General features: G+C 39.0%; 2 protein-coding genes across 2 annotated transcripts in view; one reads left to right on the top strand and one right to left on the bottom strand.

Moving 5' to 3' along the window:
* Positions 1-14,800: 14,800 nt before the first annotated feature.
* LOC126183414 (cathepsin L) lies at positions 14,801-17,106 on the bottom strand. The gene is made up of 7 exons (XM_049925364.1): positions 16,971-17,106; positions 16,648-16,746; positions 16,412-16,564; positions 16,133-16,336; positions 15,727-15,918; positions 15,381-15,546; positions 14,801-15,307 (listed from the first exon to the last, which is right to left on the bottom strand). The coding sequence occupies exons 2-7, from the start codon at positions 16,741-16,743 to the stop codon at positions 15,099-15,101; spliced, it is 1,020 nt and encodes a 339-aa protein (XP_049781321.1). The 5' UTR covers positions 16,744-16,746; positions 16,971-17,106; the 3' UTR covers positions 14,801-15,098.
* Positions 17,107-17,266: 160 nt separating this feature from the next.
* LOC126183415 (uncharacterized) overlaps positions 17,267-27,402 on the top strand; it is a 101,173-nt gene continuing 91,037 nt past the window's right edge. The window contains exon 1 of the mRNA XM_049925365.1: positions 17,267-17,638. Within this exon, the coding sequence (XP_049781322.1) occupies positions 17,495-17,638 (144 nt within the window). The 5' untranslated portion in view covers positions 17,267-17,494. The remainder of the gene's footprint in view (positions 17,639-27,402) is intronic.

The following is a 27,402-nucleotide window of genomic DNA, read 5'->3' as shown; positions in this document are numbered from 1 at the left end:
CACACAATTACAATGTAGTTCTTAGCAAGTTCATGTTCTGACAGCCAAGCCAGAGCAAACAAAGCCTGGCTTGTCTGCTTTGCAGAAATCTTCTGGTGTAGTACACAGAAAGAAGAACAAACTTTTTGCTCAGTTAAGAGTGGTTAATAAACCAGTTAAATTTCAATTAGACAGAGGTGCATCTGTTTCCCTAATCATTAGGTTACAAAGCGGGTTTCATTCCATCTACTATATTCTAGAAACAAGTGCTAACATTTTTGGTTTAGACTTGTTTGATTTGTTCAACCTATGCATACAAGGCAATGTCAAATCAGTGTTTCAGTGCCTCATAATATTTGTCATCCACCACTGATTTGTTGCCGTACTGTGAAGAGTTGTATCATTTTATTATTTCTTTAATTACATTGTAATCATGAATGAATGTCTGATGAATGTTGCATGATCTTTTTGTGAGAAAACCGAGATTCTCATATAACCCATCTCTATGTTCATCAATTCTGAGTTTGAATGTAATAAATTTCCAAAAGACATAGATCAGCATAGATTTAGAAAGCATTACACATGCAACACTCAGCTTGCCATTTTCTCACACATTATCCTGTGAACCATGGACGAAGAGCAACAGGCAGTCCTAGATTTCCAAAAAGCATCTGACATGGTGCCCCACAGCAGACTTTTAATGAAGGTCTGAGTATACAGATTAAGTTCCCACATATGCGAGTGGTTCAAAAGTTCCTTATGTAATAGAACCTGAACATTGTTATCGACAATGAGAGTTCATCAGAGACAAGGGTACTGTCATGAGTGCCCCATAGCAGTGTGATAGGACCGTTCTTACTTTGTGTATACATAGATGATTTTACAGACAGGCTGAGCAACAATCTATAAAATTTGTAGTTAGTGTGATGAATGTCAGCTTACTTTAAATGTAGAAAAATGCAAGTTAATGCAGGTGAGTAGGGAAAAACAGTCTTGTAATGATCAAATACAGCATTGGTATTGTGCTGATTGACACAGTCATGTCAATTAAATATCTAGGCATAACACTGCAAAGTGATTTAAAATGAAATGATAATGTATTGGCATTAGGAGAGAAGGGGAGTAGTTGACTTCAGTTTTTGGGACAATTTTAGGAAAGTGTATCTCCTCTCTAAAGGATACAAATTATAGAACACTAGTGTGACCATTCATGTGTTCTGTTCAAGTGTTGCCACCTAACACATCTCCGATGGAGCCTTAAAAGGCTCTGTCCATATCAAGCTTACTAACAATCAACAGCACCTCCATTTTGATAACCACCATCCCTTCCACACCAAAAAGTCTTTCTCATACAGTCTGGCCATCAGTGAATGGTTCACCTGGAGCAATGAGCAAAGCCATCTGGCTTCCCCACATCAAAAACAGTTTCTCTGGCTTCCCCACATCCAACACAGTTTCTCTGAAGTATGTGGACGAGAGCTGACCTTACAATACATCCCTCAATCTCACAATCCTCCTTGCTTCAATCACCATTAGCCTCTGTCCTACACCCACCTCCATCCTTGTCCCCATAACCCCTTCCCCACTTCACTCATTCTACACTCACACTGTCTTCTCCACAGTTTCCTCTGTTGTATTTAGGCCCTACTCCTTCCAGTCAACTCTTGCATGTCATTGTACACCCCACAAGATTCTCCTGCCTCTGTCACAGTGAGCTCACCTGTGGCATGTATCCTGTGTATTTGTTGCCTCTCTCTCTCTCTGACATCAGCCATGCTTCCCTCCAACTCACTCTCCCCTTCCTTTCCTCCTCACCCAATACAACAATTCACCCCAGACCAGTTGCAATGCTGGTACATTGTAACCACCCAGAACAATATAGTCATGCAGGTGCATGTATGTGTATTCTCTATCAGTTATCTCTGAAGAACATTGTCTGAAGGCTTAGGAACATTCTCTGTCTTGTTTACGTCCCTATCAACCACTCAAATTCTGTAGATGGTAATGAGTTCTTCAACAGATATATTGGTGAGTTTTATTGACATTGACATAAATCATTATTTGCAAATGATACAACACAAGAAGTTTCAGACCTACTGGAGGAGAAACCATAGCCAGACATAGCAGAGTTAGTGAAACACTTCCTGCAGTCTGTCTGCTTCAAACAATGATGAAAATTTTATAAACAGACATATGAAGTAAGTATGGGTTCTCCTCTGTATCTTTTGGCTGCTTATGTTTTTAATGAGATGATGGAAGAAGGGTTCTTGGAGGAACATCAATAAATCCCTCACATTGTCTCTGTTATGTGAATGTTATTTTTGTCACCTGACCACATGGAGAGGAGAATCTAAAGGATTTACTATGGTATCCCAACAGTATCCACCCTAAAATCAGTTTCACTGTGGAAAGACAGGCTACTCTTTGTTATTCCTGCATTTCCTTGTTTACAAACCAATAGAAAATTAGCACACAAAGCACATAGGAAACCCACAAATACCAGGAGATATCCATATCCAGATTTTCATAACCATGCAGCACAAAAACAAGCAACTCTCAGCACACTGACAGCAAGAGTGTATTTTGTCAGTGACAATGTCAGTTTATAACAAGAATTCAGTAATATAAGGAAAACATTGGTAACAAACAGTCCAAAGTCATAAACAGACCTTGGAAGCATAAGAAAGTAACAGGCAAGAAACACAAAGAGGATGCAGCATGATAATGACTTGAGTTTCTGCCAGACATAAAGAACGTGACTGATTACATCATGAAGATGCTCTGGCATAAGGGTTTGATGCTATTTTTTTTTTCAAGCAACCATAAAGTAAAAGATATGGTTAGACCAATAAGCACAACCAGAAATGCTACAGACTGATTGGGTGTACAAAATTAGGTACAAATGTGATAAAAATTGGCCATAGGGTAGACAGATGGTCCAGTTAAAGCACATTTAAAACAGCAAGAACAACATGTGCCTCACAAGCAGCCTAGCAAGTCAGCCATACCTGTGCATAGAGAAACATTTGGTTATTGTTCACAATGTAGCTAAAGCACCACACCAATATAAATGGAGAGTCAGAGATGTAGTCGAGGTTGCTAAATGGCTGAATATTTTAAATGGATTGATGGCTTTAGGCTCCCAGCAGCATAACTGCCTGCCCTCATCACTATGAGGATACCACCAGAATAGGCAAGTGTAGGTGTGAAAATTACTGAACTATCAGTTTAATAAGTCATGGTTGCGAAGCACTAACACTAACTCTTTACGTACAAATGGAAAAACTGGTAGATGCTGATCTTGAGGAAGATCAGTTGGAACATGCGAGGCAATGCTGACCCTATAACTTATCTTAGAAGATACGTTAAGGAAAGGCAAACCTACATTTCTAGAATTTGTAGACTTAGAGAAAGCTTTTGACAATGTTGACTGAAATACTCTATTTCAAATTCAGAAGGTGGTAGGTGTAAAATATAGGGAGCGAAAGGCTATTTACAATTTGTACAGAAACCAGATGGGAGTTGAGTCGAGGAACATGAAAGGGAAGCAGTGGTTGAGAAGGGAGTGAGACAGGGCTGAACCTATCCCTGATGTTATTCAATCTGTATATTGAGCAAGCAGTAAAGGAAACAAAAGAAAAATCTGGAGTACAAATTAAAATCCAAGGAGATGACATTGTAACTCTGTCACAGACAGCAAAGGTCCTGGCAGAGCAGCTGAATGGAATGGACAGTGTCTTGAAAGGAGGATATAAGATGAACATCAACAAAAGCAAAATGAGGATAACGGAACATAGTTGAATTAAATGAGATGATGTTGAGGGAATTAGACTAGGAAATGAGACACTTAAAGTAGTAGATGAGTTTTGCTGTTTGGGGAGCAAAATAACTGATGATGGTCGAAGAACAGAGAATATAAGATGTAGACTGGCCATGGTAAGGAAAGCATTTCTGAAGAAGAGAAATTTGTTATAATTGAGTATAGCCTTAAGTGTTAGGAAGCCTTTTCTGAAAGTATTTCTATGGAGTGTAGCCATGTATGGAAGTCAAACATGGACAATTAACAGCGTAGACAAGAAGAGAATAGAAGCCTTCAAAATGTGGTGCTACAGAAGAATGTTAAAGATTAGATGGGTAGATCACATAACTAATGAGGAGGTACTGAATAGAATTGGGGAGAAGAGGAATTTGTGGCACAACTTGACTAGAAGAAAGGATCGGTTGGTAGGACATGTTCTGAGGCATCAAGGGATCACCAATTTAGTATTGGAGGGAAGCGTGGAGGGTAAAAATCATAGAGGGAGACCAAGTGATGAATACACTAAGCAGATTTAGAAGGCTGTAGATTGCAGTAGTTATATGGAGATAAAGAGGTTTTCACAGGTTGGAGCAGCATGGAGAGCTGCATCAAACCAGTCCGGGACTGAAGACCACAACAACAACAAACACAAGTAAGGTGCCACTCACATCCCACCTTCCAGCCACTAATACCCAGCTGAATGCTTCTATCAGTCATGGTATCATCATCGAATACCCAATTAACATTTACAGTAATGAGCATGGTAGATACCATCCTTAAATTTGTGAGAGTTTGACAAAGTGCTGGAAGAAGACCAAAACAGATGATTCTCAGAAATGACATTGTCTCAGTACTCAACATCATTGGGAATGGCTGCAAAACACTATGTTCTTTTGAAATAAATGAGATATTTTATTACACAACATTTTTCTGTTTTTACATAGGGAAACTGCAATGTTACCATGCTTGTGGAAGTTAGCAATGAAAATGCAATTTGGTTAACAATGGCACACATACGGATTTGTTGTGGAACCCCATTTGCTTATCAAATGAATGTTATACTGCAAAAAATTGATCATAGTGCACTTCTGTCATTTGCACCACCAATTGCTGCTGTTCTGCTCTACATTGTGGACAAGTTGCTAATAAACATAGCTTTTAATTAAGTATTGATATTTAGTGCCATGGCATCTAATAATGGCTACATTATCATTTACCAGCTCTTGATAGATTCTACTAACTGCGGCACACTAAAATGAAATAAGCCTTCTCATTTCATGAAATCTGTTCATAGCCCTCAGACAATTATAATTTGATTTTGCCTAAGTCACTTAAATAAGACTTATTCTTCCATCCACTACTTAGCGTAGAAGTGTTTACACTGTTCAGGTTGATCAATGTTTCACACAATGAGAAAGGTCTCAACAGTAATAGTGAATTTATAACATATTGGTTATGATTTATTACAACTAATGTTATAAATATCAAATACTGTTGTTGCATTTGATCTATTTAATGGCTAATTAATATTGCCTTTTTGCTTAAACTGTTGCAGCAGCAAGAAGTAGAACATGATAAGAAAAGTTTTTTTGTTAAGACTCTGAAATCATTCTGCTTTGGTGAAGAAATATACAAAAAATGTAAACGGTAAAATGTTCTCCTTGTTTTTGAACAGTTCTTAAAGGACATTTCATCATATATTTCCTACAAAACTTAAGTATACCCAATGATAATAAATAGTCCCATACTCAGAAAATGAGCATAGGGGGGCCAGATGCAGGAATCCTGTACCACCGCTCGCGGCCAGCTCCTAGTGGAGGTGGTATGCCATTGTCTTCCTCCGACCTGTTATGAAGTGTCAAGCGTGTAACTGTGCCATCTGGACAACTGTGATGAGTGCTTGTAGAGTGCAGTCTTGGGTTCATGTTGTTATGGATAAAGGGAAGAGAGAGGATGAAACCTTGTTTCTGCAAGTAGCCTACTTCTTTCAAAAAGCACCAAGGGGCCACCAACTTTAATGTCCCCATCCAATGGATGGATCACTATCAATAGTGTCACATGCCCTCATTTCATTAGACAAAGACAGGCGATCAGAAACTTCATGTCACCACTTCTCCTCCCTCTGCTAGCCAAATACTGGCAGTGAATATTTCATCCATTACCTGTATTTGAGTCGGCTTACCTCTGAGTCAAACACCACTGCACAGGCATATGTTAGTGACTTCAGCTGTGGAGGCAGGTAAGGTATACATAAATACTGAGTAATAGACACACATAAACAAGTTAACTAGATACACCATTCACTGTACGCAATGCAAATTCATCAGCTGTCACTGTGCTTGCTGCATTTGCACCTCAATTGAGATGATCAATAAATGTTGGAGGGACTTTGTTCCATTACAAGTCATTTCCTTTCCTGTTCCATTCGTAATTAGAGCATGGGAAAAACAACTGATGTATGCCTCCATACAAGCCCTAATTTCTCCTGTCTTATCTTCATGGTCCTTAGGTGAAATGTTACACTGGCAGCAGTGGAACCAATCTGCAGTCAGCTTCAAATGCTGGTTCTCTAAATTTTCTCAATATTGTTTCATGAAAAGAATGTTGTCTTCTCTCCAGGAATTTCCATTTCATTTCATGAACCATCTCCATAATATGTGCATGTTGATTGAACCTACCGGTAACAAATGTAACATCTCACCTCTGAATTGCTTCCATTTCTTCCTTTAATTTGATCTAGTACAGAACCCAAACACTCAAGCAGCACTCAAGAATAGGTCACACCAGCATCCTGTATGCAGTCTCCTTTACAGATGAACCACTCTTTCCTAAAAATCTCCCAATAAACTGAAGTCAACCATTTGCCTTCCCTACCACAGTTTTCACATGCTCTTTCCATGTCATATCGCTTTGCAACGTTACATTTAGATATTTAAATGACTTGACTCTGTCAAGCTGGACACTACTAATACTGTACCCGAACATCAGAACAGGTTTGTTCTTCCCACTCAGCCACATTAACTTACAGTTTTCCACATTCAGGGCTAGCTGCCCTTCATCACACCAACTGGAAAATTTGTTGTCTTGTATGTTCCTACAGTCACTTAACTTCGACACCTTACCGTACACCACAGCATCATCAACAAATAACTGCAGACTGCTGCCCACCCTGTCCACTAAATCATTTGTGTGTATACAGAACAATAGTGGTCCTATCACACTTCCCTGGGGTACTCCTGGCAATACCCTTGTCTCTGATGAACACTCGCCATTGAGGGCGATATACTGGGTTCTGTTATTTAAGAAGTCTTTGAGCCACTCACATATCTATGAACTTATTCCATATGCCATCTGCTCTTCTCACCCTGGAGAAAGACCTGGAATCTTTTGCTCTGCAGGAGAGTGCCTCTGCGGGATGTTAGTTGGTAATCACTGGTGAGCTGGTAAATTTTCTTCAACTACTTTCTGTGGTTGTAGGCAGCTGTTAAGTCAACAAACTCCAGTTATTTTACCCTGTCCGAAACCATCCTCAATGTGTTAAGTGCATTTCAGTATCTGACCATAGCACCATTCTCCAGATCGAAGCCCAACTTGTTGAGGAATTAACTTTTCTTCAGTTATGCTGCTAATTAAGTTAAGAATACCATGTTCAAAGATCTTTCGAGTGTGGCACAATAGTAATGGATGAAAGTTTTTAGGGTTGTTTGGCTCCTTACCAGGCTTACACAGTGCAATCATTTGAGCCTTTCTCCAGGGCCTGGGGATATAAAGATCATCTATGCACCTATTCATGAACTTAAACAACCATTGCAATGTGGTCTGGCCAAACTTTTTTATCTGTTCTAGTCTGAGATCATTGATACCAGGAGCTGTATTCAATTTCAAAGAGGAGATGGCAGATTCCAGTTAATTCAAACACAAGTGCTCTTCGAGGAGATGGTTCTCACATCTTGGGGTTCATTCCAGTTATTCCCGTGTTCTCCAGCCTGCAGTCTTGCCATTTATGAGTAATTGAGCTGAAATCTGGTCTGCTGTTGTTGTGGCCAAGTTTTTGGATATTGCTGGCTCACCATTAACATTTTTCAGGAGGTTCCAGGCCCACCTACTATTTATCTTCATGTCAAGATTCTCTACCAGCGTGATCCAGCTAGGTAATTGATTTGTTGAGATGGTTTGCAACAATTCTTCACCAAGGCAGATGGTGTCATCAGGAAACAGGTCTGTCTCAAAAAGATTCTTGTAGTGGTTCATCAGTTGTCTGATGTTGCCAGTCAGTCCTAGTATATAGCTTGTTCTACAACCTCTTGGGACGGTTCTTCTTGAAACACCCTGGTCGCATTTGATGAATGTCTCATAAATCTCAGTTTGTGGTGGGATCTTGGCAAATTCTATATTGACCTCATTTGTGAAGCTTCCCAATTGTTCTTCTGCAAACTAAGGCCTTGCATGGAAGGCACCTCATCTGGCACTACCATGACATCCCTTTGCAGATCCCAGGCCTATGTAAAGTAGATGGGATGTGCTTACTAATCGTCTTTACACACCTTCCAGCAACTTTGGATGACACAGAAATATGATATGTATTGTAGCTTTTCTTCCACAGACTGCTGTTCAAAGATGATGGCAGATTTGGATCACGCATTTGATGCAGATCACGAGTCTGTGCCCAGGTTTCCAATTTTTTTTTGCCATTTGTACCTGAATCTCTGTATTCTCAAGATGTACCTTGGCACTTGTGGTTCCCAGCGATGAAGCTTACTTCTTGATAGTTGAAGTTGGTAGATTTTTCATATATGAAGTCTATATTGAGAGCCTTTTATGTAGAACTTGTGCCAAAAAGTGGCATACACATTGAAAAAATCTTGGTCGTATTTCTTTCAGTCAGTAAGGTTGACATGATACTCATGTTTGGTCTCGTGAAGATGACACTACCATATTTATCAGAGGGCCTCTCCAAAACAAGCTCCATGCTTACGAACCAGGTGGCGGTGAATCGATGCCAGCATCTGCATCCATGTATGCACAACATCCAATTACAGCACATAATGTACAGTTTTCAAGTGAGTATATTAGAAGTCCACAGTACTGTAACTGCAACAGATTAAAGAAAAATATGCCTCTGTTGCACTTCTGGTACTGTGTGTGGATGTCAATGGAAATTACTTTCTTGATGACTGTCATATTTAATGAAATACCATTACTCTTCAGTTTCCATATTCAACAATACTTTGTTCTTAAATTACGAGTTACTACGTAAGAAGTCCGAAACTTGTGTTTGTTTTTTTATCTTAGCCAGACCAAAATGTCAAGATGTCAGAAGAAAAGTTATATACATGCAGTTTCATTGACATTTTATGATATAAGCTATACGAACTTATACCCAGGTTTAATAATGACTGAGATGTAACAATGTTCTGTTTTCGTTAGATGTTTTACCTGTCAAATAAAGCGATGTTACATTTTTGAAAAAAGCTGCAACCTCCAGATACCATTTATTTAATAACTGTGTAAACTGGCTTCTGTTGAGCTTATCAAATTACATGATCAACTCCTTCGTTGTCTTCATAACATCACAGGGTAAAGTGTTCCGTTAACTTACGCTGCCCAACTTGCAACTCAACTATTTGTTCTTTACGGAAACTGACTGCTAACTATGATGAACGTCCGCCTGTATCCATGTTTTGTTTGTGTTATAGTATAAATACCTGGTAAAACTACACATTTTCCTCACATATCAACTGGGTATGTAGTGAGCACCTCCAAGTACACTTTTGTTATATTTTTAATTGCATTTCAGTGCATGTCTTGCGTCTGGATCTCCTTTAGGGGTATGAACCCTCTGGCAAGGGGTTGTAAGTAGACGTAGCCTGAGGCTGAGGCAGTATGAGGGTGGTCCCACAAGTACCCAACCTGACTGAGAGATGGCAGTAGTTATTGAAAAAATCTCTGGATTAGAAAGATTATGATTTATGAAGCATATGTTTTGAGTTTGAAGACGGCACATTATTTAGTATTTGTTTGGTAGCCATTAATAGCGAATGTTATGAGTGAACAATGAAAATGGAGAAAATTGGTCATCGTTATGTGATGAATTTTTTTTTTTTTTTTTTTTTTTTTTTAAAGCTGAGCTAAATTCTACTTTGGGAGAGTGTGCTCCTTCATTGACATCAGTAAAATATTGGGTAGCTGAGATTAAACGAGGCTATACGAGCTGCCAAGATGAGCATCGCAGTGGTCGACCAAATGACGTGATGACTCCACAAATGGTGAAGAAAATTCACAAAGGGGTCCTGGATGACCGTCGACTGAAAGTGTGTGAACTAGCAGACATAGTAGGCATTTGAAAAAGTGCAGTACATCGCATATTATCTGAAAATTTGGACATGAGGAAACTGTGTGCAAGCTTTGTGACACATTTGCTCACACTCGAGCAAAAACAGTGTTGTGAAGATGTTTCAGTTGAGTGTTGGTGAAGTTTTGCAGCAACAAAACTGATTTTTTGCATTGTTTCATAACCATGGATGAAACATGGGTCCACCGCTTCACCTCTGAGACAAAGGAACAATCAAAACAATGGACACAAATTGGAGAACCAACTCCAAAGAAGGCAAAGACCATTTTATCTGCAGGCAAGGTCATGGCATCCATGTTTTGGGATGCATGTGGGATAATTTTCATTGACTACCTTGAAAAAAGGAAAGCTATCAATGGCGATTATTATGCGAACTTATTGCAATGCTTGGGTGAAGAAATCAAGCAAAAACAGCCGCATTTGGCCAAGAAGAAAGTGTTATTTCTTCAGGACAATGCACCAGCTCACAAGTCCGTTATTGCAATGGCCAAAATCAATGATTTAAAGTTTGAATTGCTACCTCATGCACTCTATTTGCCAGATTTAGCTCCCTTCGATTATTTTCTGTTCCCAAACTTGAAAAAAATGGCTCAGTGGTCAAAGATTTTCAAGAAATGAAGACGTGTCGGCAGTTAATGGCTATTTTGAGGAGTTAGACAGTTCTCATTATAAAAAGGGTATCAAACTTATTGAACATCACTGGGAAAAGTGTATAGAGATGAAAGGAGATTATGATGAAAAAGAAATACATTCTTTTCAAAAATTTTTGTTTTCTTTGTTGGGTTGAATACTTATGGGACCACCCTCATATATACATAGATTCAGTGGAGACCAGTATACCACTTTGAGAGGTGTGTAAAGGTTGTTGGTAGAACGTTCTTCATAATTAGTCAAAACCCTGGTGAAGGATATGGTTAAGTTGTTCCAGATCAGCATGATATTGGGTAATGAGATGGCTGCTTCTTTGCAGCTTGTCCCTGAGGGTGGTTGGAGGATTTGGGGCACATGTGGATATCATGTGGGAAATCCGTGTGCAGTGTAGGTTTTTGGGATAATACCTCCATGAAAGCCTTACGAATACTGCTGCAAGCATGCCAGCTGTTGGTGATCAGACTATATGGGAGAGATATTTTAGTGTGGAAGGGATGGCATCCATCAAAATGTACGTACTGTTGATGGTTGGTGGGCTCCATATAGACAGGGGTTTGGATGGAGCCATTAGAATTGGAGTTTAACATCCAGGAAGTTAGTAAATTTTGCAGTTGTGTCACGCCAATCCAGGTGACTTGTTTAGCAACCTAATCACCACAGGTGTGTGCTGCGTATTTTACGTTGACCACGAGACAAAAAAGCAAAGCAAGCTGAGGAGGTCCAAGTAAAGCAGACAGGAAAGGACAGTGTGGCTTGGCCAGGTTCAGATAATGAAGATGTTGAAACAGGGGTTTTGGTGGCTACAAAGGCATTCTTTAGATGTTCCACAAATCAGTAGGTGTAGGATGATGTTACGCAGGTACCCAAATGAGAAGTAATTGTGCTAAACATGAGGAATGGGGTGGTGGGTTTGGAATCAATAGTGACAAGGCCATGGGCCATGGGTATTGGGCCATGGGTATTGGGGATGTTGGCGCACAAGAAGTGGATATTGGGGATGTTGGTGCACAGGAAGTGGCATCAACAGAATTGAGTAGGGGTCCAGTTAGTAATGGGGTGGGAATATTTAAGAGACAGTGAAGGAAGTGTTTTGTTTCTTTGATACACTATGCTGTGAGCAGTGGGCTGGAAGTGTAGATACTTTCTGTGGGAGCTACAATTGCAAAGCCAAGATGGTGAGATTTATTGGTTTTTTGAAACCTGTAGGAAGTGTGTGTGTATGGGGGGGGGGGGGGGGGTTAGTTGGTCTGGGGAGGGAGATGGATTCAGACGAGAGGTTCTGAGTTGGGCCTAAGGATCTGAATGGGATTGAAGGTTATGCTGAATTTCTGGGATGGGATCGGTATTGCAGTGCTTGTAGGTGGAGGAGACAGTCAGCTGGCAGATACCTTCTGTCAGCTAATCACTGTGGTTTGTCATGACAATCATGGAGCTTTTGTGTACATAGAGGACAATTAAATCAGTATCCGTCTTACAGCTGTGGATTGCTAGACTATGACGATGTTCTGTAGCACTGGTTGCAGCCACTTAGACTGCACATATTATCTGCCTGCATACCTACCCAAGCCGTGGATCACATTTCAACAGTTTCTAAATAGCCAGTTACCTCATTTTATCTCCAAATCAATCCACCCTTCTTCTACACATTGTTCCTGTCAACATTACATGTAATATTACAAGGCAAGTTTTTTTCCTTGTGCACTATAATCAGGTGCGTAAACAACTGCATGCAACAGAACCACCCTATAGCCCACAGTGCAAATTCCTCTTGCATTTTATTATCCAGACCTTAACATTATTTTCCACAAATTCATTTACAGTTCTCATGTGAATATTTTTCCATTTCCTGCAACTGTTTTACATGTTTACTTCATGTTTTTTTCCCCCCATTTATTCCATCCTAGTGTATATCACCCAGTTTTACTTCCAGCATTATGTTACACTTTACCAATATTTATCGCATTACAGTCCTCTTCCTCCCCTCATACCAACATCCTGTCCCAAATGGAACCCTACTCAATCTATGTCTGTTCAGAAAAGTATCAACAACTACATTTAGGGGCAAACTGACATCATGGACTACTCTGACCACCATTTTCTGTGCTAAAAATATTTGTGAATGCACAGGGTTGCTCCAAAACATGATGCCACAGGACATCACAGGGTGGAAATATGCAATGTAAACAAGCTCTTGCATTTCTGTGTTTGTGGATATTGTTCTTATAGTTAAGACAGTCACACTTGTTTCTAGCCATGATCCTAAACTGACATTTCTATGAAAGCTTTTCATTTATCTTCAGTCTTGATAATTAAAAATATTGCAAAATCAGTACACTCTAAGTCTTAAAGATTTGTCTGAAAGCTAGTGAACACTTGAAGTCTTGTTTTGTGCCTATCAATGCAACAATTTTTTTCTGACAAGGCTGTGGCTGAAAGCTGATGTGTGTCATTTAGTTGATCCTGTTTGCAACCTAATGTGCCATCTTTGCAGTATGTAGCAATATTTCTTCTCCTTACACTGTTAATTTGATGTCTTTCATAGAGTTGCGTTTAGTTTGGAGAGAAAAATACTACAGTCAGAGCTGAAAGAAATGTGGAGGTACCGAGATCCTCCTTTATGTGTGTTTCCATAAAAATTCAATCATTCATGTGCAGCAATCAACACAAAACTTGGCATGTGAATACCATTGAATAAAACATTTCATTTGGTACCTCCTCTCTGCCAGAATTCCTAGCCCAGAAATGAAGATATATTATTCAAACAGAAACCTTTAAATCTACACACAACAACCACAACACAGTTAACACCAGCACGCAGATATACAGATGTTGATTTTTCGATCCTCCAAGCATTGACCCTATTAAGTGGAATAATTCAATGTTTATCAGAAAAATTTTGCAGCTTCCTGAAAGCCGCTCCCCCCCCCCCCCCCCCCCCCCCCTTTTTTTTTTTTTTTTTTTTAAGTATGTACAGCATTCACTACATTTTATGGCCAGCAAGTGGAAATCACTGGGAAAAATAGCAATCTTTTGGTGAAACTGATGCAAGAACCTTGTTCCCTCCCCCACCAATAAAATGCATAAAAATCTTTGGTAGCTGCTAGAAACTGCAACAGCAAATGAAATAACTATTTTAAAACCTGAGGAGCAAGATTACATAATTAGAAACTGTAACAACAGAGGTATGTGAGTAACTGTATACCTAACATATTTTCAAATTATTGTCCTAGGCCTAATTTTCAACACAACAAAAAGCATACAATATTTAGTGCTTGACATCAGTGACATGTCTCTTTAGCTGTATGTGTAAACAAAAATATTAACCATTATCTCTCTTTCGTAACCGTTTTAAGCTGGCAATATAACCTCCACAAGATGGTAACCTGCTGTAATTTTTCATAAACGGTTCCAAATAAAACCAAGTAACACAGCAATACTCTTGCATATGGCAGAACTCCCAATTTTACTGAGACAAAGCTGCCACTTATTAGAAATTTCCTGTTAACACTTCAGTATTACAAGCAAAGGAGAAATTCAAGACTGTTATAAATTCATTTTTACCCTGCCAAGCATTTCTGTTGAGAAATTAGTTACATTTTACAACTACATTATTAACAATTACATTACCTGTTTAGCACTGCTCTTATGGACAAAATGAGAATTATCACACCACATCTAGGCACATTTACGATGGAAAAAAAGTTACTTGAGCAGCTACATCCAAGACTTGTTTATATAATCAAAAATTTCATGAGACATTAAGTCTCGTCTTTCAGACTTAAAAAATTTAGATTAAATAGACCAAATTTTTAGTCTTCTTTGTCCTATGTAAACCTTCAACTGGCTGGACAATTTTCCTCCAATACCTATTTATTGTGCACATTCATTTCTTACTCTAGGAAAGTTTTTATTATGTAAGCCATTTTTTGTAATTAATGTGTGTAAACCAATTGCCATGCTCAGCACAAAAGTTCGTGATGACAGAGGTAATAGGTAAAACTACAGGAAAGAGGCACCACTCAAAGATGATAATTTTATTTTATGAAAACTGTACAATAAATCATTTACCACTAAAGGTAAGAAACATGGGATGTTGCTCTGAACCCATTGCTTTCACTAGACAAGAAAGAGGCACAATTATTAAGTTTTACACAGTATTCCAGCATAATTACCCCTCTTCAGTCGAGACCTAGCCAATGATACTTTAACACAAGTTCAGTTGTTAAAAAACAAATGTTTCACATTGTTTGTTCCACTTGTCCTCTCAAGATGTCACATTAAATAAATTCAAATCACATGTACCACTTTGTCAGTTTCTCAAACAAGAGGATAGCTCGCAGAACTTGCAATTCCACAGTTGTTATCACGGTTTCTTGCCATTTTAATATAACCATCTTCACCCCACTCTGGTCCCCAAGAATTCTTCACCAACCAGTACTGAACACCATCCTCTGTTGTCCCATAACCGACAACAAGCACTCCATGGTCAAGGTTCTCAGAACTGCACTGTGGCTCATAGTAAACTCCTGCAAACAAATTCATTATATCAGCATTTGCAAACTAATAAGTTTTCATGAAATTTAACAACACTAGGCATACCTTTAGAATAAAATTGGAATGAATCATGACCAGCATCAATAGCTACAGAAATTGGACCAACTGTAGCCACAGCAACTTTAAGTTGCTCTTCATCACCTTGTGGAATATCTACAAAGCCAGTATCATCCGCTCCTACATCAATGCGTTTGAATCTACACTTGTCATCCTTTAATGAAAGAAGGGAACATGTCAAAATCAATTATGGAAGAAAAAAAAAAAAAATCAGCACACTTATCACAACAGTGACTGCTACTTGTTTGCTACATTAGCTTATTAAAAAACGCCAACAGCAAAATTTCATGCACCAACTTTTTCATAACCACGTAAAACAACAACTATTACTTACATCACCTTCGTATGGATACGATTCTTCCGTATCGATTCCACGGTTATCTCTAACATAAGTAAATGCCTGATCCATCAAGCCACCATTGCAGCCTTGATTTCCATATTTGTGAGAACAATCTATCAGGTTTTGTTCACTCAGGGAAGTCAGATAGCCTGCTTTCCTGAAATGTTGTCCTTCCAGTGCACCTGTCTATAAGAATAACAAATAGACTAATTAGAATGATGTCTGAAAGACATCAAAAGTTAAACAATAATAGGCACATTTTTCTAAATATAAAGCTAAAGTACTCTAGTAATATTTGCCACAATCACATTTTAAAGTAATAGAGAGATGGAGAGAGAGATCTCTCTCTCTCTCTCTCTCTCTCTCTCTCTCTAAAAAAAAAAAAAAGAGGTTGACTCACCGAACTGAAAGCCCAGCACGAACCACATGATCCTTGATTTTTAACTTCAGTAACTGCACCATGTTTCCTCCAGTCCATATAGGGCGGTACATTTACATTTGCAGGTGGAATGAAACTGGATCCTCTTAGACCAAGAGATTCCCTTAATTTTGCGTTGTGAGTTTTATTAAAGCCATTGTATGTTGCACCGAATTCATGAGCCAACTGTTAACACATCAAACGGTCACCACACTGCAATGGATTTTTTTTTTTTACCGTGTTCATAATTAACAAACTTACCAGATCACCGAACTTGTTTAACTCGAGCTGGTACGATACTTCTCCTCGTTCGAACGCAGCATTGTGTTGGGCAATTCTTTTTTTGTTTTCCATAAATATTTTCATTCTGAATCTTTCTTCGATAGAACTCGAGTACTTTTTCCCATGTTTCAGCTGAAACAATGATATTTATGTAGGCCTACCTCATTTCCTGAACATACGTAATATAACTATATATACATTTAAACCAACCTCACCTTGAAAGTATTCCACTCTTCGAGAAAGAGATCGAAAAACGCAACTGCTTGCGCTCCCGCAACAATACATAACAGCATCACGTACGCTTTCATCATGGCCTGAATACAAGAAATTTTGTTGTTACTATTGCATTTAACTATAACAACGCACTGAAAGTTACAAGTTCTTATATCAAGAAGGCTCCAAGCCTTTTGTCCGACAGCATAACGTCCTCGAAATTCTGACGCAAAACGAAACAATGATTGAATACAATCCCTCTTTCAGGTATAACACTTCCATTAATTAAAACTAGAAAAACATTTTAAAAAACAGAATTACTTACAACGCAACAAAGGAATGAAAAAATATATAAAAAAACTTCACAGTTCTCAATACAGCTACTGGCTTCCACACGAAACCATCAGCCAACTAAAGCACAAAGGCAGAACCAGCTGTATATATACACACGATGTCAGAAGTCACGGGACTCTTCGTTGTCACCACTGCCATGCCGCCCAACAGCCAATCAGGGCTAAGCAGATGGAAAACTAGTTTTGAAGTTCGCGTTATCATATCATAATTTAGCGTGTTATAATTCCATCGCACCTGATTTTTGCTGTAAACTCGTGAAACACGGATAGTACGACGAGTTTAATACTTAAATACAAAACTAGACCAGTGTTTTTTATATTGACCAATAAACATAGGTATTCTCATTAATAAACAACATTTGGACAAAGTTAAGTAATTCAGCGAGAAATGAAGTAGAAATACTTTACCATTTGTCTCCAAAAAACTGTGCTTCATTATATTATCTACGTATCTTCCGCTATTGCAAAACTCTTTGCTTGCTATTAGTAAAAAGAAATGGCGGATCAGCAGTTCGGTGTTTCAAGACAAAATCGTGAGTTAATTGAAGCGGCAGCAAAAAGAAGGGCCTTATTACGCCAAGAGTATATTAAATTAACAACGAACCCACATCGACATGCAACTGGAGAAGGAGGAGTACTGGTATGTTTTCTATAACGTAGAAATCTCAATGTAGCCTATCGGTAAGGTTCGTGTTAAAAACTATTATCGCGTATTTATTTAAGTGTTAAAGTATATTGATACTTTGTTTGCAGTTGTTGGGTAGGCATTTAAGTACAAAACATGATTTGTCTTAAATCAGTAATCTTGTATTGTCCAATACAATGTTATGCAGTTTGGGATTTAAATTGCCGGGTACAAAGCCACTCAAAAAGATCCAGGATTTTTAACAAAAATTAAGTTTGAATTTTCAGCACAGGGTTTAATCAAAATTCGTTTGTTGTGCAAACCCATCTTGTGGAATTATTATTGCAATTGGCGTTAGTGAACAGAAGTCCGTCGTTGCTCAGGGGAGGAGGTTATGTTGGATGCTTTGTGTGTTGTGCACATTTGAAGATAAAGAATATAAGTTTCCATGGCATAAGGCAATCATGAAGGCAAAAAAAAAAATTGTTAAAGAGTGCCCCCCCCCCCCCCCCCCTTGAAATCTGTGTTGTTGTGACAAGAGTTGGCGAATTAAACGAATGTGGCAGAAGGAAATCTGGTTGTGCTAACAAACTGGGCTGTAGCGAAACCTAATGTTTCCATTAGCGTTATATTAAAAAAATGCAGGGGGGGGGGGGGCGGTCCAGTACGTAATTCATTGCCCCTTATGCAGAAGTGTCATATTATTCCTAGTTAGGCCTACACATTAATCACACTGTAGGCATACTCCTCAAACGTTCGTGTTGTGTAACTATTACAGATTCTTATTTGACAACTTCCGTGGAGGAAAGAAAACAGAAAAATCTCAGCATTGCAGTAGGCCTATGTCGTATGAGTTGTGGAAATGAGACAACTATAATGTAAAATCATATAAAGGGTTGACTGACAGAAACCTTAGCAGCCTTTTTTGTTGAAAATATTCATGTTGTCAGTTTGAGTTTGGAATATTTTCGATTTCAGGAAAACCGACAAAAACATTGCAATCCCAGTTTTCTTGTTTATTTGTAAGTATCATAAATATTCAAATAAATGTACAGAAGTATGTGAGAGAAACATGAGAGACTTTAGAATACAGTGCACTGAGTGAGGTGGTGCAGTGGTTAGCACACTGGACTCAAATTCAGGAGGACAGTGGTTGAAACCCATGTCCAGCCATCCTGATTTAGGTTTTCCGAGATTTCCCTAAATTGTAAATTGTTTGAGGCGAATACCTGGATGGTTCCTTTGAAATGACATAGCTGACTTCCTTCCTCATCCTTCCCTAATTCGATGGGACCAGTACCCTTGCTGTTTGGTCCCCTCCCCTAAATCAACAAACCAACTTGTTATGATGCAATTTATTTCACGATTTATTGCATTTGTGGTTTCAGAAACGTAACTCCAGTCATTGTAGGAACTTAAAGTAGAGATGAATAGCCTCTATTTCATAAAAAAAAAAATAGGCAGCCCACTGCATCACAAAATTAAATTCTCATTTATTTTCTTTAAAAATAAAGTTTACAATTTTAATTTAATTTTGTGACTCTTGGAGTGGTTAATGTGTTTCCATAATGTCATTCCCAAACCGTTCTTCTGCAATTTTTTTCTCTGTCGTAAAAGTGGGCATATAGTGCACCAGTCCTGGGACGACTATAACAAAACCCTCTTCAGTTTGAGATATTACAGCTTGAATGAATTGCACTGTTGTGGTTTGAAAGGTCTGCAGTTCATAATGTCAGCCTACACAAATAATTGGACATAAGTGTTTTTCTTAAATCCAGAAATACCTAAATTTTCTCCTCATTGTCATTTAAAACATTTTGAGCTCGAATAACATCTCATGTATATGCTTCATACTTACACTATGAGATGACAAAAATAGGGTAGCACTTCTCATAATGTGTCTGTATGTGAGGAGTCTACATAGAAAATGAAAATGTAAAATTCTTACAGAATGCTGACAATTATGTCTCCTAGAGAACAGCCACAGTGTTCTGTTTTCTTTATGGTAATCGTGGAGGTCAAATTCGTTTAGTTTTATTTTGCAAACATTTTTCCCTTTTTCTTTTGTAACAGATATATTAGAATTTGTTTAGTTGTTCTTTGGTGTTGTATAGCAGTTGGATTGTTAAACTTAGCATTTCTTATAGGATGTGAGAGTTATAGAATTAGCTAGGAGCTGGAAAGTTGTGGGAGAAAAGTAGTGATTTGTGTGGGAGTTTGGAAGACGGTGAAGACAGTATGTTGTTGTAACTGAAAGACATATTCAATATGTGCAACAGTATACTGTTTTTACATTTAATTTTTAGGACTAAATCGTGTGGTTATTCTCAAAGGATGTGTTAAAACAGCTGTTTAGGGGGTAGAACTGGTTTTTGGATTAGAATTTTGTAGCGTCATGTTTAACAGTGTTTTAGATGGTGATGTTATTTTAAATCAGTTAGGCCTAATATTAACTTTTTACAAATACCTGACATTGTCAGCTCTGTTGGAGGCGATCTATAATTACGAATGCTGTCTTCTTGTAGGAACATTTTATTAGCATGATCGCATATATATGTTCATTGATAATTGCTTTCAGCAAATTAAATTCATATCCTCAGATCACTTAGTACAATGTTGTCATGTGTGCATCAATCTTTGAAGTTGGACATTTTGTCCTGATTGTTGGATTGCACTTTCTCACTTAGTGCACAAAAAATTTGTGCTGTTATGTCAGTGTAATTTTCAATAAGCTTCCAGCAGAACAAGAAAAACTTAACATTCAACTGCCAGTTTTGTATCAATGTTGGAAAGCATCTTTATGGTTCACTTCATTTCATTATGTACATGCATTCCTTGGACTTACAGTACTACAGGTATTGGACAAAGAATAAAGATGGGAACAGTCAATTTGGATATGAATTTGTGGCACTGCAGCTACTATGATAACTTCCCATCTAGTCTTGGGCCCAGCAGTTCTAGGTCCGTTCCACACTTATTGCCACTTCATTAATGTTACATTAATAAAAATTAAGCAAACAGGTATGCCTGTTGTGTAGTAACAGGTGTGTTGAGTATTGAAAGTCCTAGAGCCCAAGTGATTCCGTATTCAAGGTTCAGTGAGCTGCTTTGTTGCCCTGCTGCTCCTGCTTAGTTAGGTGTTACACTATTATAAGTTTTAATGGTCCTCTGTTACTAGTTGAATTCAGATATTTTATATTTCTGAACTTTAGAGGCTGTGGAATTGGAGTTCCAGTGGACAGCTACGAGGTGTCTTACTGCTAGGTGTTGTGTATCTTTGTAAAACAAACACACATTATTTCAAGAATACATCCACTTTTCTTGTTTTATATGAAAGGTGGCATGATTTATTGTGTGTCATCTTTCAGAAATCTCACTTCATTTATTTTGATTTTTTAATCATTGATCTTCAGAGAACAAAAAGTAAAATTATCTTGTCCAGTACACAATCCCGCAGTCACTTTCAGGCGATCATTGCCAGTAAAATAATTTTTATTGCAGCAACACACTTCATTTGAGAAATACTAGAACTAATTCTGGTTAATTCAAGTTATCTTATGATACAAGAGAGAATTGGAATTATCTGTGTAATCTTATTTGTCCTTCAGATGTATAGCTATTGTGATAGATTCTCTGATGAATGATGGACATAGGTAATCAAGTGGAAAGATGGGAGAATTTGGGGATGCTGAAGATATTATAATTTGCAGAAACCTGGTAGAATTCCGTTTATTGCAACTGATTGTAGTAAAAGTAATTTAATATAAACAAAAACTACTTTGACCCATGACATCATCAATATGTCAAAACTGTTACTTCCAGCATATACAAAATGATGACAATAATGTCACTACATACACATGCCACTGAACATGAACAAAAATAAAAATGACACGCCTCACTCCAAAAATGGAATGAAACTAACAGGACAACCACGGAAAATTCGAGGTTTAGGGCAAGGACAAGCTAAATATACAGCAATAAAAGAACACCACACCATCCTAAAACAAATAATGTAAAAAATAATGTACAGCATTCTGCTACATCAGCAAAACCATAGGAATCAGACACTTCCCTTGACCTATATAGCTCAAACGCAGCTATTGATACCAAAAAACCGTTGCCTACAACTCTGAAAAGGAGAACAAAAACACCAACAATTCAAAAACACAAATACCCCATATTCACTACACCAATTAAAACACAACCGACCTACCAACACACACACACACACACACACACACACACACACACACAATAAACCTTAATAACTCACCGAAAACACTTCCATAACCCACGTTGTCACACAAACTACCTAAACTCAAACCCACATTAGCACGATTATAACCAAAACTCAAATGAACCCGGCACCACACATTAAACTTAGCATGTCAACATCCACCACCAGAGGGCACCTTCAAATACAACTACACAATATCTACAAACATATCCAACTCGAAAAAACTCTGCCCCATAGTGACGTCACACACCACATCACCATTAAATCACAGGTCAAAGCAGATGGTTGGAATTGGATGCTTCCGTTGACCCTTAGTCATTTATGAATAATGTAAGTAACAAAAGTTTCTTGCTAGGGAAGGTTTAACATCTTGCAAATTTGTGTAGCGTTAAGCTGACAAACCTGAAAAATATTTTCATTAAGGATATCAGTATATTATTTTCACAATGTGGGACTTCAATTCTTCTTTGAAAACCCAGAAGAGGTCATAGTAAAAGTGGATTTTGTTTAGTCTTCCTCCAACTTGGCATAATGTATTCCAAGTGTAACACTATTGCATATAGGACTAAAATTTGTTAATATACAGAACACAGCCAAAATGTGTCATCATTTTATTTATTGTGACGAGTTTTGCTTGTCACATAAAGCATCCTCTTACAGTCATTGACATATGCCCTTCTAATGTGGCAGCAGTGCCTGGATGTTTGAGATTTAACCTGCCTGTCCGCTATCAGAGTGAGATGAGTAGGAAATGCACACTGCAACTCTACTATTCAGTTTCCTATACGCAGAATATTAGCTTTATTATTACAATTGAGCTTCAGCCCACCAAACTTTGAGTTGACTACTACCGCATCAGTGCAAAAGCTATATCAGCAATTGAGCCTTGCAGTGTAATTTTGATAATATAAATGAATGTGTTTCCTCATGTCCGTGATACTATCAAAATTTTCTGCAAGCAGTCAACCTGAAACAAAATTATCATGCACTAGTTATGTTTTGAAACTGATCAAATGCAGAAATACCAAATGCAAGATAGTATTTTGTAGCTCCCAGTTCTCATATTGTTCTGAGTTTGTGGAGTTGTTTGTATCCTCGGCGCTAGAGTGTGTGTGTGTGTGGGGGGGGGGGGGGGGGTGCATGTAGCTTTGCAGCTATCTATTTGGGTCCCCTATTTTGTGCAGAGATTTTTGTGGGAAACGCGTGTGTGCATGCTTAGTGACCTCATGTTTTGGTCTATTGTTAATAGGTGCCAGAATCTAGTAGGTTCACTGCTGATCTGAAGTTAAGGACTTCTTAATGAAAACTGAAGGTAGTGAATGAAATAGCTCAGTTGGAGCTACACTACAATCCTTTGTTTTGAGGAGTATTATACTTACTGTAGGGAAGTTACACTTACTATACAGAAAAAAGTGCTATTTTGCTTATTCTCTTTTATTATGAAGCAAAACAGAATATAGATGAGAGTGATATAGTGCAAAACGGCCAAGATGGAATGGCTGTAGGAAGATGCAGATTTTGAAAAAGATGTATGGCGAAATGTCTTGCCTTAGCAAATTAAGAAGTGTTTCCATCTCAGTTAAGACAGCAATTCCTACTCATTTCTAGGTGTTACCCTCCTGTAAATAATTTGGTGATGTACTTGTTACCATAACACTCCATAAGAACCTAATTGTGGTACAGGAATTAATTTTCATTGGGATGTGATGCTACAGGTAGATAAAGAACCAGTCAGACACTTGTAGAGGAGAGGAATGTTTTTTGTATGTTGTGTGCAATGTGAGGCAGATTAGTTTCCAGAAAAGGTCAAAGTCGTGGTTTACCACTGATATGAAGCTACATTTTCCCACCCCCAATATGGTGCTTTAAATGCCAGCACTCTGAGCATTTGTTCTCACTGTACACACAACCTGATGTGTGAATACAGTGGCCGGCCACTTCATGAAGATTCACCAGGTGCCCTACCACAGCTTCACCTGGATCTTTCACATGGCCCTAAGGACTTAGTTAACAATGCAACTCTCCGCTGTCACTTCCTCTCGATTCTCGACATGTACCAGAGCCGTGAAGTGCTTTACACCGATGGCTCAATGGGTGACGGTCACGTTGGCTTTGCCTATGTTCATGAAGGACATGTAGAACGGCACTCCTTGCCAGATGGCTGCACTGTTTTCACTGCAGAGCTGGCGACCATATCTCGTCCACTTACGCACATCCGCTCATGCTGAGGTGAGTCATTTCTCCTGTGTACTGACTCCATGAGCAGCGTACAAGCTATTGACCAGTGCTACCTACATCATCCTTTGGTAGCGACCATCCAGGAGTCCATCTATGCACTGGAACGGTCCAGTTGTTCAGTGATGTTTGTCTGGACGCCAGGTCACATCGTAATCCCAGGCAACGAACTTGCCGACAGGCTGGCCAGTCAGGCTATGCAGTAACTGCTTATGGAGATCGGTTTCTCTGAAATTGACCTGCGTTCGGTATTACGCCACAAGATTTTGTAGCTTTGGGATACGGAATGGCATAACCTCAGTACGCCCAACAAGCTGCGTGCCATTAAGGAAACTATGAATGTGTGGAAGACCTCCATGCACGCCTCTTGCAGGGACTCTGTGGTTCTCTGTTGGCTCCGCATTTGCCATACGTGGCTGATGCACTGTTACCTCCTCCTTCGCAAGGACCCACCTTGGTGTCACTGTGGCTCACAAATGACGGTCGTTCATCTCTTGCTGGACTGCCCACTAATGATGGTCGTTCGTCTCTTGCTGGACTGCCCACTTTTAACCACTCTCCAGCGGACTTTTAACCTTCCTAGCACCCTATCTTTGGTGTTGGGCGACAATGCCTCAACATCAGTTTTAGTTTCACGTTTTATTCGTCAGGGTGAGTTTGTATCATTTGCTCTAAGTTTTAGCACATGTCCTTTGTCTCTGTGTGTCCTCCGCCCTAGTGCTTTCAGGGTGGGGCTTTTAATGTGTTGCAGAGTAGCTGGCTTTTTCTTTCTATTCTCACGGTCAGCCAGCCATGGTAACATGCTTTCTTGTTTTAACCTCTTCTACCTGTTTCTTGCGTCTTCGTGGTTTTCTTGTCCCCTTTTGCCCATTTAAGTGTTTGTTGCCCTTCAGTCGTTGTTGCGATTTTTCCTTTCATTCTGTTTTGTGTTGTCTCATTGTCTTATTCTCACTCTTGTGGCATTGTTTCCTTTGGAACAAGGGACAGATGACCTCATAGTTTGGTCCTGTCCCCCCCCCCCCCTCCTCCCCCCTCTCTTTTAAACCAACCAACCAACATGTTTCAAGTCATCAACAGTCCAGTGTCGGTGGTGATGGGCCCAGCCGAGGTGCAAAGCTTTGTCATGCAGTCATTAAGGGTACACGGTGGGTCTTCAGCTCCGAAAGCCCATGTCCATGATGTTTCGTTGAATGGTTCGCATGTTGATACTTGTTGATGGACCAGCATTGAAATCTGCAGCAGTTTGCGAAAGGGTTGCTCTTCTGTGATGTGCTTTTTAGAAATTTGTGGTAAGGCCTTACGGGACCAAACTGCTGAGGTCATCGGGCCCTAAGCCTACACACTACTTACTCTAACTTAAAACTAGCTTACACTATGGACAGCATATGCACCCATGCCCGAGGGAGGACTCGCACCTCCGATGGGGGCAGCAGCACGAACTGTGACAAGGCACCTCAGACCGCACCGCTACCCCATGCGCCAAGACTGTGCCTCCCCACACTTCTACTAAATGCTGTATATGCTCCAACTGTGGACAAACAATGAGTTTTCGTAAATAAACGCATTTTAATCACAGTCTGTATAACTTACATGTTTTCACAGGAGTAACAAAATGTGAAAACCTGCATTGTACATGGCAACATTTCTCTCATTGAGTAATAGACTCATCTGGTAACTGAAGGAAGACTGTCAGCTGACATAAGACATCAACAAGAATGTTGAAGTGTAATCATGCTGCCCCCCTCCTCCCCCATGTCGCTATTCACAGCTAGGAATTGTGCTTAAGTTTTTCCGGAGGTCAGCACGTAAACGCCAAAGTTATATTGTTCAAATTTAACTTTCTTTAAGATTTTCAATGTGTAATGTCAGTCGTTAAATTCAGCTCTGGAACTGATGCAGTGGATGTGATGTAATGGAGCGCGATATGGATTAATTTATTGATTGTGCTGATATTATCTCGTTTCCTTGTTATTTTCGCGGCTTTCCCATTAGTTGTGAAGTGTTGACAGGAAATTCCATCGATAAATATAACCGACGGGGGAATTGAGACAATATTATTGAAAGGAAAGGGGGAGCAAATGAAGATGAGATGTGAAGTATCACACTGCGAGGAGTATTTGGCAAAGCTTTGAACGACAGAAGTCGAAACAAAGCCTCAGTAGTAGACGAAATTGTCTCAGAATTAATGGTGTCCTTGGGAGAACCAACAATGGAAAAACTGGTTCACCTGGTGCAAAAAATACGAGACGAGCGGAATACTCTGACTTTGATGTATGCTATAATCCTGATTCCTAGGAAGGCAGAGGCTGACGTGTGAATATTAAAAAGGTACCAGTTTAATTAGTTGCAAAATGTTAACACGAATTATTTACAGAAGAATGGAGAAAACTGGTTGAAGCCGATCTCAGGGATTATCAGGTTGAAGAGAAGTAATAGGAACAGACGAGGCAGTGCTCATTATACGAAGTACCTTAAAAAAGAGCTTGAAGAAAGGAAAACCATTGTTTATAGCATGTATAGATTTAAAGAAAGTTTTTGGACAGTGTTGAGTGGAATGCACTCTGCGAAATTATAAAGGTAGCTAGGATGAAATACAGTGAGCGAAAATAATATGTAAGTTGCATAGAAACCACTCTGCACTTATAAGACTCGGACATGAAAGGGAAGCAGTGGTTGCGAGAGAGAGATATTCAACCTTTACATTGAGCATGCTGCAAAGGAAACCAGAAGAACTAAGGAAGGCAAATTGAAGTTCAGGGAGAAGATTTAAGGTGAACATCAGCATCAGTAAAATGAGGGTAATGTAATGTAGTCGAAATAAACCAGGGGAGCCTGAGGGACTTTCAAAAATGGAATATAAATTTAAATGTTAGAATGTATTTTCTGATGGTATTCGAACGGAAGAGAATAGAAGCTTTTATAACCTTATGATATAAGAGAGTGTCGAAAATCGGATGGATAAATGGGATAACTAATGTGGAATACTGAGTTGAACTGAAGAGAAAATAAAATCATGAGACAACTTGACTAAGAGAATGTATCGATTCCTAGCTACACACGATAAGACTTACAGGAATCGTCATTTTGGCAATGGAGGCGAGTGTGGAATGTAAACTTTGTGGGTGGGGGACCCAGGCCTGACTACAGTAAGCATGTTCAAATGAATGGTGGTTGCAGTAGTTACGCAAAGGCTAGCATGGCATAGACTAGCATGAAGAGCTGCATCAAAACCAGTCTTCGGACTGAAGACCCGTAAAACAACATTAGTTGCGATCTTTTTGAGCAAATAACTGTTATTACCAAC

This window comes from Schistocerca cancellata, chromosome 4, assembly GCF_023864275.1.
Source record: "Schistocerca cancellata isolate TAMUIC-IGC-003103 chromosome 4, iqSchCanc2.1, whole genome shotgun sequence".
Taxonomy (NCBI): Eukaryota; Metazoa; Arthropoda; class Insecta; order Orthoptera; family Acrididae; genus Schistocerca; species Schistocerca cancellata.
The sequence above is the reverse complement of the archived record's forward strand: the minus strand, read 5'-3'. Positions and strand labels throughout refer to the sequence as shown.

Excerpts from the sequence above, each read along its gene's own strand:
- LOC126183414 (XM_049925364.1), bottom strand. The coding sequence starts at position 16,743 with ATGATGAAAGCGTACGTGATGCTGTTATGTATTGTTGCGGGAGCGCAA. Across the intron at positions 15,547-15,726 it reads CGTATCCATACGAAGGTGAT|GATGACAAGTGTAGATTCAA; the intron begins GTAAGTAATAGT and ends CTTTCATTAAAG. Across the intron at positions 15,308-15,380 it reads ATTCCAATTTTATTCTAAAG|GAGTTTACTATGAGCCACAG; the intron begins GTATGCCTAGTG and ends ATTTGTTTGCAG.